Genomic DNA, 15,375 nt, shown 5'->3' on the forward strand with positions numbered 1-15,375 from the left:
GTTATTTTTGTGTGCGTGTACCGTCAAATCAGATCTGACTGGTACTGGAGGAGATTGTCCCTCCTTCCCCGGCAGAGCATCTGGTGGATTCGAACCGTGCGCCTCTGGGATTGTAGTTGCAGCTCCTTGCCACTAGGCCACCAGAGCTCCCCTCTGTTTCAATCTTTAGTTAAAATCCTGATTGACAACTTCTTAGCTCCATGATCTGCTTCAACTAACATCAGTGTTTCTTTCCTCATGAACATAATCCTTATAGGTTGGTGGTATTGTTATACTGAATTGGAACCAAGGCCAATTATACAGGAGACTGCCCATCTTCCTCCTGTAAAGCAGCTTGTGGATTGGAACCACCGGCCATTGAGTTGGCCATGCAACTCCTTATACAGTGCCCTCACAGATCTGTGTTATTGTACCATCAAGTCAGAACTAACCCTCCAGTGGGTTTTCAGAAGCAGTATATTGCACTGGAGGAGACTGCCTATCTTTCTCTCCCAGAGCGAATGGTGGATTCGAACTGTGCTCCTTTGGGTTGGCAGCAAAATTCAAGAATTATAAAAGCAACAGAAAAATATTCAACCAACTGAGTGGATTTTTATGCACCACAGACTTTTTACACTAAAAAAAAAATAAAAAAAATATTAACTTCCATTTCTATAGCACCCCCTTGGCACCTGAAGTAGCATTTTTTTTTAATCACCATCTTTTCAAATGAATTAGAATTATCTCTTACAGAACATTATATGCAAAAAGTTTGGGGTGCAAGTCTAATAAAAGTCTGAGATCCTGTCACTCCCCAGAATGTGTATGAATATATACGGAAATATGCAGTGCACAGAATGTTGGTAGTTGCAGAGCAGCCATTACATGCAATGAGAAAAGGTCTGCTGGATGTACTTCCAAAGAATTCATTAGAAGATTTAACAGCAGAAGATTTTAGGCTTTTGGTAAATGGCTGTGGTAAAGTTAATGTGCAAATGATGATCAGTTTCACTTCTTTCAATGATGAATCTGGAGAAAATGCTGAGAAGCTCTTGCAGTTCAAACGCTGGTTCTGGTCAATAGTGGAGAAGATGAGCATGACAGAAAGACAGGACCTTGTTTATTTTTGGACATCAAGCCCATCACTACCAGCTAGTGAAGAAGGATTTCAACCTATGCCCTCCATCACACTAAGGCCACCAGATGCTTGTTTATTTTTGGACATCAAGCCCATCACTACCAGCTAGTGAAGAAGGATTTCAACCTATGCCCTCCATCACACTAAGGCCACCAGATGACCAACATCTTCCTACTGCTAATACTTGCATTTCTCGAGTCTACGTCCCACTTTATTCCTCTAAACAGATTCTCAAACAGAAGCTGCTGTTCGCCATAAAGACCAAGAATTTTGGTTTTGTGTAGAGTATAAAAAGTGTGTATTGCTGTGTAATATTACTAGCTAATTTTGTAGATTTTTTTTTCCTATTTGTCTATAAAAGTTTATGGAAGTTAATGCTGTTCTACCCCCCTGGTGGTAACTTAAAAGATTGAATGAAGACATTCCTTGCTCCTAAGGAGCTCTAGCAGCATTTGCCTACAGTGGTTTGTTGGTCAACAACTTCTGGGTCTAACCTCAGCCAAAGATGACAGCAGAACAACATAATTTACACTGTGATTTATCTTTTTGCTGAGGGGAAAAAAATGTAAAATGTTCTGAAAATTCACTGCTGCCTTTGTGGAAAGTGTTTCAGCAAAGGTTCTTGTATAGAGGAAATAGGGAATTTAAAAATAAAAAATTAAGTATGAAAAAAAAAGTCTGAGATCCATTGTCTAGTCTAAATGATCTGACTAAAAGAAATATCAATTGGGGTTGTTGTTTGTTGTTATGTGCCATCGAGTCGCTTGCGACTCATAGTGACCCTATGTACAACAGCCCTAAACTCCGCTCTGTCCTGTGCCAATCGCACTGTCTCTGACACTCCCATCCCAATTATCCCAGTCACTGAATCAATCCACCTCATAGAGGGCCTTCCTCTCCTGCGCTGTCCCTCCACCCTCCCAAGCATGATATCCCTCTTCAGGGACTGGTCCCTCCTCACATGTCCAAAGTATGTTAGATGGAGCCTCAGAATCTTTGCCTCCAAGGAGCCACCCAATTTAACCCTTTCCAGGACAAATCTGTTTGTTTTCCTAGCAGTCCATGGTATTCTCAATACTCTTCTCCAGCACCACAGCTCAAAGGCATCAATTCTCCTTCTATCCTCCCTGGTCATTGTCCAACTCTCTGATGCATAACAAGTGATTGCGAAGACCATAGCCTGTATCAGACGCACCTTAGTCTCCAGAGAGACACCATTGCTCTTCAGTACGTTGGAGAGGTCACTAACAGCAGACTTTCCCATGGCAATGTGCCTTTTAATTTCCTGGCTGCTGGTGCCAAGACTGTTGACTATGGAGCCAAGCAAACTAAAGCTGTGTACCATCTCAATCTCTTTACTATCCATCCTGATGCTGTCAATTGGTCCAGTGGTGAGAATCTTTGTCTTCTTGACATTGAGCCTCAATCCATATTGTAGGCTGCAGTCCTTGACACTCTGTAGCAGGCGCTTCAGGTCCTCTTCAGTTTCAGCAAGCAGGGTTGTGTCAACCGCTTAACGCAGGTTGTTGATAAATCGTCCACCAATCTTGACCCCACATTTCTCCTCATAGAGCCCAGCCTCCCGGGTAATCTGTTCTGCATATAGGTTGAAAAGGTATGGAGATAGGATGCATCCCTGGCATACGCCCTTCCCAATTTTGAACCATGCAGTGTTCCCTTGCTCTGTTCAGACGACTGCCTCTTGGTCCAAGTATAAGTTTCACATAAGCACAATCAAGTGTTCTGGGATTCCCATTCTTCTCAGAGTCAGCCATAGTTTGTTATGATCTACACAGTCAAATGCCTTTGCACAGTCAATGAAACACAGATAGACATTCCTCTGGTATTCCCTGCTTTCAGCCAAGATCCATCTAACATCAGCTACAGTATCTCTAGTACCACGACCCCTTCTAAACCCAGCCTGGACTTCGAAGGTAGTTAATAAAACAAAACCCAATATAAGAACTGCCATCTTGGTGTTAAAGAACAGCCACAGTATTCTGAAAGAGAATGTTGACAACAAAGGCAAAATGGAAAAGATTTTTAAATGCAACCTACCTAAATCAAAAAGTTCCTATGGGAAATAAAGAACTATATGAAAAAAGGCTGAATCCAGATTCTGAAAGAATGTCATACAAATGCAGGCAACAAAGAACCAGTAACAATTGCTTAACTCGATGAAATTCATTGCCATCAAGTCACAACTGGCTCATAGCTGATCCTCAGGCAGGTTTTCAGGGGCTGGACATGGCACGGAGAGAACTCCCCATCTTACTCCTGCCAAGCAGCTGTTAAGCAGCTGGACTGGTAGCTCAAGGCCTTACCACTGGGCCACCCAGCTCCCTTGGCCTGTGAAATCCAAGAAAACAGTTAACTTCCATCACTTCAGGTAATGTGGGTTTTCTCTCTGGCAACATTGTTTTAAAATAATCTGTGTCTGATGGCCCAGAAAATGCTGGGCTGCTAAGTAGGAGGTCAGCCAGTGGCTCTTGTCTAGAAAGATGGAACAATCAGCTTTCATGAAGATTTACAGTCTAAGAAATCCTATGGGGCCATAACCTAGGATCATCAGGATCGGCAACTTTTGTTTGAAACAAAACTTGTCCGGTTTATCCATGCTTTTATTCCTTGAACTTAACGATGGGCACAGGGCCCCAAATAAACGCTGCATAAGCGAATTTTTGTTCATGGCTTTTCAGGGAAACCAAACCACAAGCTACTGTTTCTATTTTCTTTTTTTTTTTTTTTTGTTTCTATTTTCGAGATGATACTGTTTCTATTTTCCAGATGACTTTTGCAAGCTTCTCTTCTGGAGGGAGAATTCCAAACAAGAAAAGGAAGCTCCAGTCTTCACCCTTTGGGTAAAGTTTATGCTCCACATAAACTTCTGGTGAAATGCTTCACCTGAGGACACGTATTACAAGAGATATAAGGTCTCGGACAAACGGCACCTTTTCGGAGCCCTGTCTCCCCTGTAACAACGCAGGAACTGAGCAACGTGAGACGCAGGGACGCATCCAAGGTCACCAGGGCGAGTGGAGAGTACCACTGAACCCGCACAAGGCCCGACTGTGCCCTGGACTGCCAGGAAGCTCGAAGCCCTGTCGGGTCCAAGCCTGGATCTGCTGACCATTCACCGCAAGGTCACCTGGGTGCCCAGCTGGGGGCAGCAACGTTGCCTCTCGTGGACCTAGAGGTAAAGCGGGCTAAGGATCCCACCGGCCAATCAAACCTGCGCCGCCCAGTTACCGAATCTACGCAAATGGGTTCCGCTCGCATTTCAGGAGACTCGCTAGCGGAGAAAGGGGGCACAGAGAGATAGGAGACGGGCATAGAGAGATAGGAGACAGGCAAAGACAGCCGATCAGGCTCACCAAGGTTCTCGTGCGTACTCCTCCATCTTGATTCCAGCCGCGCGAGCGATGCCGGGGAACCTGGGCTGAGCCTTACCCGAGGGCGGAAGTGATCTCGTGGAGGGCGTTAAAGTCTACGGCGATTGGTTTAGCTTCCCTGCTTCAGCCAATGGTAGCTGAGATTCCGGACAACGGGAGGACAGCTCCGGCTTTGCGTAAGTTGTGACCCCGCCTTAATACTGCTAAGGGAGGCGCTGGGACTTCCCAAATGTTGGAGAATTAAAGTTAATTCAGTCCTGAAACTGATAAGGAGACTCCTTTGTGGCGCGATAAATTAAGTCTTGAACTGCTCGTGGAAAGGTTCCTAGGGAGCAGTGCTATCTTATAGGGCAGCCATGAGCCTTACTCAAAACGAAACTGCATAGATAAGGAATGTTGTTTGTGTTATGTGCCATGGGGTTGCCTGCGACTCCTAGAGACCTTACTATGTACAAGAGCTCTGAACTCTGCTCTATCCTAAGCCAGTCTCATTGCCTCCGACTCTTCTACCCCCATTACTCCAGTTATTTTGTCAATCCATCTCATCCAGGGTCTTCCTGTCCTGCTTTGTCCCTTCCAAGCATGATGTCCTTCTCCTAGAACTGGTCCCTCCTAAAAACATGCCCAAAGTTTGTGAGACAGAGCTTCAAAATCCTTTTCTCCAAGGAGCAGTCCGTTTTCACCCTCTCCAGGACAGACCTGCATGTTTGTTCTCTTGGCTATCATGATCAATAATTTTCTCCAGCACCGCACTCAAAGGCATCAGTTCTTTTGTCGTCTTTGGTCACTGTCTAGCACTCTAATGCATAGCAAGTAATTGTGAAGACCATGGCCTGGTTCGGACGCATGTTATTGTTGATTGCCGTTGAGTCGAGCATGACTCATAGCGACACTATGAACAAAAGGCCTGAAGCCTCTCTGTAACTATCCACATTTATCAAAGTTCATAGAGTTTCCAGAGGATTGTTGCTTAGGAAGTGGGTGCCACTCCCGCTTAGGCACTGGAAAAGATGAAGAGAAGGTAATTCTGAAAAGAAGGGGAGATAAGGCATTATAAGTTCCACAACTAACAAGTTGATACAGAACATGTATGAGGGAATGTAGGGGGAGAGAAGCGAGAAAAATTGATACAATGAGTAAATGAAAAGCCTATTTCTGTGTAACACCCACCCCCCCCCACCCCCCACCCCCCGCAAATCACAATAAAAAACATTGAGTTTGGTTTTGCTCAGTATCAAACAAACAAAAAACTCAAACTCACAGGAATTCAGTTCTGGCTCATAGCTATCTGATAGGTCAGGGCAGAGCTGTACAATAAGGTTTCCAAGGTTAAAATATTTTTTTAAAATGTTAATTCACTGTCTTTTATTAACTCATAATTACTTGTCCTCTGGTTTGTTGAAGCAGTAAGTCAGATAGCACTTGCCACAGCAGTGTCTGTCAAAGTGGCTGGCCATGAAGACTCCAGCACCGCATTCATCTGAAGGACACTCCTGGCGAAGGCGACTAATTTTGCCATTCTCATCCACCTTATAGTATTTCAGAACAGCCAGCTTAACCTTCTTTCTCTTATGCTTATTCTTCTTGGGAGTGGTGTAAGACTTCTTCTTCCTTTTCTTAGCACCACCACGAAGTCTCAATACAAGGTGAAGAGTGGACTCCTTCTGGATGTTGTAGTCAGACAGGGTCCGCCCATCTTCCAGCTGTTTTCCAGCAAAGATGAGTCTCTGCTGATCAGGAGGAATTCCTTCCTTGTCCTGGATCTTGGCGTTGACATTCTCGATTGTGTCCGAGGGTTCAACCTTGAGCATGATGGTCTTCCCCGTGAGGGTTTTTACGAAAATCTGCATCTTGCCGAAAATCTGCATCTTGCCGGTGGGCCCACCACAGATGGCTGATCACAAGGTTAAAATCTTAATAGAAACAAACTGCCTCATCCTTCTCCAAAGAACAGTTAGTGGGCTGGAATCCTTTTAGTTAGCAGCTGAGCTATTATTCATTGTGCCATCAAGTCTCCTGACCTGAGATAAACCTGGAGTCCAACGAACTTACTTATTTAGTGCTTTGATTGTTAACTGTGACTTCACGCTACTTAATTCATCATAGGATTTTTCAATGACTAGTTTTGTGAAACAGGAGTGGCATCCACTTCCTAAACAGCATTCCTCTGGAAACTCTGTGAACTTTGATAAATCAACAACAACAAAAACAACACAGTTTTATGAAGCTCTTACCACCCATCCACGATGGTCCTCTTTCATAGTCACAGTATCTGGAATGTAATAGGTGCTCAACAGATGAAATCTCAAAACAATTCATTGTGCCATTGAATTGGAACTGACTCATAGCTGATGAGCAGATGAATTATTCAGAACACAAAGACTGTCAGTGATTGTGTTGACTGTTAGTTCATATTAGTAATCTGATTTGGGTTAAGTTGAAGGCCTGTTTGGAATGTGACTAAGAAGAGCCTAAGTCTACTTAATTGTACAGAATGAATAAAGAACATAGATGCAACAATTGTAGAGGTTAGAATCAGAAAAATTAAGAGAACAAACATTTTCTATGTAGTCAGTATTCTAGACACTGTTAAGAGTGAACATTTTCTATGTAGTCAGTATTCTAGACGTTGTTGTTGTTATGTGTCATTGAGTAACTTATGACTCATAGTGACCTATGTACAGCAGCCCTAAACCCTGCTCTATCCTGTGCCAATCTCACTGTCTCTGACACACCTACTCCCATTACTTCAGTCACTGAATCAAGCCATCTCATCAAGGGTCTTCCTCTCCTGCACTGTCCCTCCAACCTCCCCAGCATGACTTCTTTCTCCAAGGACTGGTCCCTCCTTGCAACATATCCGAAGTATGTCAGATGAAGCTTCAGAATCCTTGCCTCTAAGGAGCAGCCTGGTTTCACCTTTTCTCTGACAAACCTGTTTGTTCTCCTAGCAGTTCATAGTGTATTCCATACTCTTCTCCAGCACCACAGCTCAAAGGCATCAACCTTCCTTCTATCATCTCTAGTCATTATCCAGCTTTCTTATGCATATATATTCTAGATTTAGTGGACACAAACATTTTGGTAAATTAGGATTACTATCATGGGGACAAGCCTAAAGAAATACCCTTTATATTTAGATGTCTGGTCAACAGATTTGAGGTCAAATTTGTTCCCATTCCCAAGAGCAGTGATCCACTTGAATGTGGAAACTATAGAACAATATCATTAATATAAAATGCAAGCAAAATACTGTTGATTATTCAGAAATGGCTTCTAGATATTCAAACAAGATTGGGAAGAGGCCATGACCATCAGGGACATCATTGCTGTTTTCAGATGGATCCAGCTCAAAGTAAAGGAACACCAGAGGAATGAGTATTTATGCTTTATTAACTATGCAAAGGCATTTGACTGTGTGGATCATAACAGGTTTTGACTAACATTGTGAAGAGTGGGAATCTTAGAACACTTATTTGTGCTCATTTTTGCAATATCTAGAACAGGAGGCTGTTGTAAGAACAGAGCAAGGGAACACTACATGGGGTAAAATTAAGAAAGGAATGTGTCAGGGTTGTATTCTTCCTCCATACCCATTCAATCTGTATGCTGAGCAAATTATTAGAGAAGTTGAACTCTATGAAGAAGAATGTGGCATCAAGAGCAGAGGAATACTCATCAATAACCTGCATTATGTAGATAAAACAATCTTGCTTGATGAAAGTTGAAGTACTTGTTGCAGAAGATCAAACAATACAACCTTCAATATGGATTACATCTTAACATCAAGAAAACAAGATTCTCACAATAATGTGTGAGAAGTTAATGGAATAAAGTTATTAATATTTAAGTAAAAAAAAAGAAAACAAGATTCTCACCACTGAATCTATAGGCAACATCATGATAGATGGAGAGAAGATTGAAACTGTCATCTTCATTTTATTTGGATCCACAATCAACACCCTTGCTACCAGCAGTCAGAAAATCAGGAGACATATAGAACTGGGAACATCTGTAGTCAGGGCCCTCTCCAAATGATTGAGGACTAATGATGTCAGTGAGAACTAAGGTGTGCCTGATTCAGGCCATAGTCTGTCTGATCACTTGCTATGCATCTGAGAGCTGGACAATGAATAAGGATGACTGAGGAAGAATTGACACCTTTGAGCTATGATGTTGAAGAAGAGCACTGACCATGCCATGGACTGCGAAGAGAACAAACAAATATGTCTTGGAGAAAGTGCAGCTGGAATGGTCCTTGAAGGCAAAATGATCAAGCTTGCCCTCACATGTTTCAACATGTTGCCAGGAGGGTCATTCCCTGGAAAGGGACATCATGCTCGGAAAGAAAGGGGGTTGGCAAAGGATAGGACGACCCTCAACCAGGTGGATCGACACAGTGACTGCTGCAGTGGGCTCTAATGTGTCAGGAGGTGTCACAGGACAGGACAGGGTTCAGATACAGGGTCACTATGGGTTGTGCTCAACTCATCAGCGCCTAATAACAACAACCACCACCTTGCTCTTACACTTTGTACTTTATTCAATTTCAAGATTGTTGTTTCTTTTCAGAATAGAGATAGTTTTTTTCTTTAGAAGAGAATATCTTTTACTTGTTGCTATTCTTCCTATACTGATTGATGCATCTGTCACTTGTGAGCTTGAGTTTTTTTAAAACAATCCATTTACCATTTATTTGCTATTTTCTTAGGAGAGAATATCTTTTATTTGTTGCCATTCTTGCTATACTGATTGATGCTTCTGCGTCTTGTGAGTTTGAGTCTTTTAAAAATTTTTTTTAATTTTATTTCATTATTTTTTGTGTGTACCATCAAATCAGATCTGACTGGCACAAGAGGAGATTGTTCCTCCTTCTCCAGCAGAGCATCTGGTGGATTTGAACCATGCACCTCTGAGACTGTAGTCGCAGCTTCTTGCCACTAAGCCACTAGAGCTCGCCAAGTTTGAGTCTTTTAAAATAAATCCATTTACCAGAAGCTGAGTATTAGTATTCACATTCTGTATTTTCAAATCTGAGGACAGACTCTGCACTGTGATGACTCAGTTCTCTTCATCTAAAATTTCCTTTCCAGCAAGCTCTGGTGGCCAACTTTCAAGAAGTTGCACTGCAATCCCAGAAGTATGCAGTTCGAATCCACCAGATGCTCTGCTGGAGAAGGAGGAACAATCCCCTCCTGTACCAGTCAGATCCAATTTGATGGTACACACCCACAGAAAAATAAAAATAATAAATAAATAAAAATTTCCTTTCCTAGATAATGGCCAGCTATCATCCTTAAACTACAACAAACTATAACAGGACCTTTTTGTATGAGAAAGGCCTAGGATTTAGTTTTTGTTGGCTTTAAGTAGAAGTTGTCAAAAATATCCGTTTGCCAATCCCAGAGGTACACGGTTCAAATCCACCAGATGCTCTGCTGAAAAAGAAGGGGCAATCTCCTCCTGTACCAGTCAGATCTGATTTGATGGTACACACACACACACACACACACACACACACAATAATAAAATAAAAATTAAAATTAAAAAAAGAAAAATTATCCATTTGCAAAAAAAAAATATCCATTTGCATTTTGTTTCAGGGTGTTGAGTGAAGAAATCTGATAGAAGAGGTGTTAGGATTCTAATCTCTCCCTAAAGCAACCTGGTTTCTGTAGTGTTGATTCCAACTTATGGCAACCCCAGGTGGAATGCCTTTCAGTTGTTAATTTCTCCTAAGTAGACAACCTGGCCTTTCTTTTCGGTGACCCTAAACCTCAAAACTTTCATTCAGTAGCTGTATGCACCACCCTAGGGACTCTAATCTCCCTTCGGGAATATTAAGAACATAGGAGGAATTAGATCTTGGCTGAAAGCGAAGAAGACCAGCAATATGTTTATACACGTATTATGGACTATGCAAATACATATGATTGCATAGGTCATAACAAATTATAAATGACATGGGGGGAAATGGCAATCTTAGATCTCTTATTGTACTCATGCGAAACCTATCCATATACCAAGAAGCAGTTGTTCAAACAGAACAACAACAACAGCAGCAAAAACACTGCATGTTTAAAATCAGCAAATATGTGCAATGTGCATAAAAGTTGTATCCTTTCTCTATACTTATTAAATCTGTGTGTTAAGCAAATAATCGGAGGAGCTGGAAATGAAGAAGAATGGCATTAAGACTGGAGGAAGACTCATCCACAGCCTATGTTGTTGTACAGATGACACAATCTTCTTGTAAAAGAGAAGAAGATTTGAAGCACTTACCTTCAGTATGATTACACAGCAACATCAAGAAAACAGAAATCCGGTGGCCTAGTGGCAAGATGTTGCACTGCAATCCCAGAGGTATGTGGTTCAAATCCACCAGATGCTCTGCTGCTGCAGAAGGAGGGGGCAATCTCCTCCTGTACCAGTCAGATCTGATTTGAAGGTACACATAAAAATAATACAATTAAAAAAAAAAGAAAACAGAAATCCTCACCACTCCACCAAAATACTAATAAAAGGAAAAAAGATTGAAATTGTCAAGAATTTCCTTTTACTTGTACTCATAATCAACACCCATGGTAGTAGAAGTCAAGAAATCAAAAGATATGTTGCCTTGGGGAAATCTGCTGTGAGCAACCTCTCCAAGGTTCCAAAGAGCAATGTTGCCAGTTTAAAGACTAAGGGGTGCCTGATCTAAGCCAAGTATTTCCAGTTGCTTCCTATGCATCTGAAAGATGAACGAGGAATAATGATAAAAGAAGAAGATTCAATACCTTCAGATTGTATTGTTGGAGAAAATTACTGAGCAGACTGCCAAAAGAACAACCAAATCTTGGAGAAAAGTGCAACCAGGGTGTTCCTTCAGGGTGCAACTTCATTTCACTTTCTTTGGGCGTGTCACCAGGAGGGGGTCAGTTCCTGGGAAAAATATCATTCTTGGAAAGATGGAAAGTAAGAGAAAGAGAGGAAGACCCTCAACAAAAAGCATTGATTCAGTGACTGTAACAAAGGGCCATAGATTGTGAGGGTGGCACAGGATAGGGGGAAAGTACAGATCTGTTGTTTAAAGGCTATCAGTTGTATTTGACTCAAAAGCACATACATAACAACAAGAAGAAGGAATTTAGTAGCTTTGACTGAAGGAACTGTCCATGAGAAAATAAGATGGAAGGTGGAAGCCCTTCAGAGATAAAATAAAAATAAGTGGAGTTTGAGTTGGTGACTGCATACACCAGGATACATTTTGTTGAGAGTCAGGGTTGCGGGCCTGGTATGGGGATTGATCCAGGTACTCTGGCTCTTACTTGGTGGATATAGTTTTATGTGTGAACTAAAAGAGCTTTGATTTCTAGGGCCCGTTTTGCTGTGAGGTTTTTCTAAGCTACATGGAAGGGGAAAGGAGCTCTTGTGAGGCAGTTGAGTCTGATGGTGACTGGAGTGTTGTTTTGTGCCTGCAAGTGATTACTCACTCCCTAGCCACTATCCCCATCTTAGGATTGGCTTTTATTCATCTCCCAGTTGGTCAGATCTGGGTCCTTTTTTTTTCTTCTTGGAAGTACATTATATAGAGATTGGAAAGATTGTGACTGAGCTATTTCACTCAGCATAATGTCCTCCAGGCTCCCCAATGTTATGTAATGTTTTATAAAGTCACCGTTTTTCAATGCTGTGTATTATTTCGTTGTGTGAATGTACCATAGATTTTTTCCTATCCACTCATTTGTCGATGTGTGTGAAAGACCTGTTAAAAGCAAATGTCATTTTGATGATTAAAGTGCTCCTGACTCAAACGATGGTCTTTTCATTGTCTCATATACATTTGTCAATTGTATAGCAACACGACAGAAGAATGTATGCGTTCAAACTGTGGTGTTGCTAAAGAACACAAAAGAACCGACAAATGATTCTTTAAAGAATTACAACTGGTTTGTTGTTTTTTTTCCAGTGACAGGTCTGGGGAAGGGCTGGCCGGCACTATATCTGGTGCCCCCGAAACAGCCCAAGAAGCAGACCAAGGAGATGGATGAGGAAGATAAGGCTTTCAGGCAGAAACAAAAAAGAAGAACAGAAGAAACTGGAGGAGCTAAAAGCAAAGGCTGCGGGCAAAGGTCCCCAGGCCATGGGTGGAATTAAGAAATCTAGCAAAAAATAAGGCAATGATGAACCTTCCTTCCATTCCTTTTTAAAACGTTTGGATTCTCTGCTGTAACATCTGTTGCCACATGTAGTTAAAATCAAGTGTTGTCTTGGAGCCTGTTGTACATTTCAGAAGAAACTTTCTGTGAAACAGTGAAGAAAAATAAACTCTATGATGGTCCCTCTCAAGTTCTCACTCAGCCATTCCAGTCTTAGCTGTGCAAAGTAAATGCAGTCCAGAATCCTGTCAGAATCGCCTCTTCATTCTATGTTATGTCCAGAATTCTGCACCACCTGGAATTAAACCAGCCCATTTGAAATAAAAAAAAAAGAGTTACAACTAGAAGCATGAACAAGAAACATAGTAAGAAGCAGGACTTCTACCTGCTTGCTTTGAATATTTGTCAAGAGAGGCCAATCACTAGAAAACGATACAGTAGAGGAGCAAAGAAGATGAGGAAATCCTTAACGAGGTCAATTGACACAATAGCTACAACGGTAGACTCAGCCATACCAACAATATTAAGATGGTGCAGGATTGGCAATGTTGTGTCCTGTTCTATACCAACACCATGGTAACTAACAATATACACCTAAGCCAAGAAAACAACTGTTGCTGTTGTTGCTGCTGCTGCTGCTGTGAACCGTCGAGTCCGGACCAACCCATAGCTGACCCTCTGATGGGTTTTCAGAGTCAGCTAATTGCACAGGAGGAGATTCCCCATCCTTCTCCTGCAGAGCAGCTGGTGGATTCGAACCAAGTGTCTTCAGGATTGCAATGCAGCTTCTTATCATTAGGCTACCACAGCTCCAAGAAAGCAACTACAGGAATTTTATTTTTTTAAAAGATTTGTTTTTTAATCCACCAGCTGCTCTGCCGGGGAAGGAGGGACAATCTCCTCCTGTACCAGTCAGATGTGATTTGACGGTACACTCACAGAAAAATAATAAATTTTTTAAAATTTTTTCTTTTTTTTTAAAATATTTTTTTAATTGGGAAAAACATATTGGGGTACAAGGAGGTGAGGGTTGGGGGCAGAAGGGTGAGGATGGGCCAGGATGCAGTTGCAGAGCTGCACAGTTTGGTCGGTGGGGGGAGCAGGTGAAGAAAATGATGAGGGTCCAGTGGGGACCAGATGCTACAGAGGAATGACAAGCATTTTCCAATAGTAATTAAGCCAACTGTCTTGTTGATTTGGGAATTGGATGCCGACTCTCTGGCTTCTTCATGCTGAACAGGGGCGTAGATATAAAGGGGGGAAGGGAGGACGCTTTATCACCTTACTGGTGGTCTTGGGTTACAGCTGCTTGCCTTCTGGCTCCTGAGGGCTGCGACGGTTCACCCCGAGCTGGGGGCCAAGCGCAGCCCGCCCCGGGCAGAAGGCCACGAGGGCTCGCCCCGGGCAGAGGGCCGAGGGCAGCCCGCCCCGGGCAGGGGGCCGTGACGGCTGAAGTAGTCTTTTTTTAAAAAAAGAAGAAGAAAGTGTGTGTGTGTGTGTGTGTGTGTGTGTGTGTGTGTACCGTCAAATTGGATCTGACTGGTACAGGAGACTGCCCCTCCTTCTCCAGCAGAGCATGAAGTAGAGTCTGGGTTTTTTTTCTCCCCCAGGTGCCTGTCGGGGCCTGGGTTTCAGCTGTCCACACCACAGCAGTGGGCAATGAGCTTAAAGCCCCTGATGGCTCTGGGCGCTGACTCTCACCAGTGGCTATGGATGAAGTCACAGGCGATTTTCAGCAAGCGCCGGAAAAATAATAAAATTTTTAAAAAAATTTGTTAGTTGTTGGGTGTTTACCAAGAGAAATTATCTTTTATAAATTAGTTTTCATAAGTCATGTTTCATAGTTCAGGAACACAGATAGGTGATGACTTTTGTGAAATGGAACCAAAGACGTTCTTTGCATTCTGAAATCACTTTGCACTCTGAAAGATACAAGCATCCTTCATCTCCTCAAAATCCTTCATGGAATCATACTGTCTGTGGAAATGTCCCCTCTTTCTTGTTTCAGCTATGGTAAGCATACAGAGAGCTATTCCCAGGGATGCCTCAAAAATATGAACTTCATACACTTGGCCACGGTGTCTTGCAGCTGTGTTTTCTGTGTCAAAACACAGAAAGACATGGTAGTTCTTCTAGAAGGATAATTAAACTGTAAGTTAGTCATGAAACTCCTGCTCTGTGATCACTGTTGCCCTCAAAATCTACAACAGACTCTTGAGAAATAGTAATTTGTAGTAGCAGCTTACATGGTGAGCATTAGGGAAGCCGTTTTGTTCTGACAGCCATTTTAAGAATTGTATGCCTTAATAATTTTGGCAATAATATGTATTGCTAAGGTTTATATTCCCTAGTATGTGCTAACCTAGCTTGGATACCACTCCCTGACTACATCCTGGTCTGGGCCCTGGATACCCATGACAAGTCAGAAACAAGGACTCCCAAATGTGAAGAAATCTTAACTGCCAACCTCAACATTGTGTAATCCCTGTGCCCAATCTCTGTATATAAACTCATCTTTGCTTCCCCTCAAGGTCAGAACAGTTTGCGTAATAGCCAATGTTCTTGACCCATGTGTAATAAAAGATTTGTTAGTATCCACTATTGGTTAAGTGTTTAAATCTCACATTTTCTGCCTTAACAATTTGATCACTATTGTAAAATGTTGAAATGTGTGACTTCAAACACAAATATCACTAGGAGTATTAAGCAGGCAGAGAGAGCCCCA

General features: G+C 42.2%; 2 protein-coding genes across 2 annotated transcripts in view; both read right to left on the bottom strand.

Moving 5' to 3' along the window:
* TIMM17A (translocase of inner mitochondrial membrane 17 homolog A (yeast)) overlaps window positions 1-4,535 on the bottom strand; it is a 19,633-nt gene extending 15,098 nt beyond the window's left edge. Inside the window, exon 1 of the mRNA XM_006890540.1 lies at window positions 4,492-4,535. Within this exon, the coding sequence (XP_006890602.1) occupies window positions 4,492-4,517 (26 nt within the window). The 5' untranslated portion in view covers window positions 4,518-4,535. The remainder of the gene's footprint in view (window positions 1-4,491) is intronic.
* A 1,353-nt stretch (window positions 4,536-5,888) lies between these two features.
* LOC102850044 (ubiquitin-40S ribosomal protein S27a-like) lies at window positions 5,889-6,359 on the bottom strand. The gene has a single exon (XM_006890541.1). The coding sequence runs from the start codon at window positions 6,357-6,359 to the stop codon at window positions 5,889-5,891; it is 471 nt and encodes a 156-aa protein (XP_006890603.1).
* Between the last annotated feature and the right edge of the window lie 9,016 nt (window positions 6,360-15,375).

Source organism: Elephantulus edwardii, unplaced genomic scaffold (genome assembly GCF_000299155.1).
Source record: "Elephantulus edwardii isolate Elephantulus edwardi_28Jun2011 unplaced genomic scaffold, EleEdw1.0 scaffold00090, whole genome shotgun sequence".
NCBI classification, from domain to species: Eukaryota; Metazoa; Chordata; class Mammalia; order Macroscelidea; family Macroscelididae; genus Elephantulus; species Elephantulus edwardii.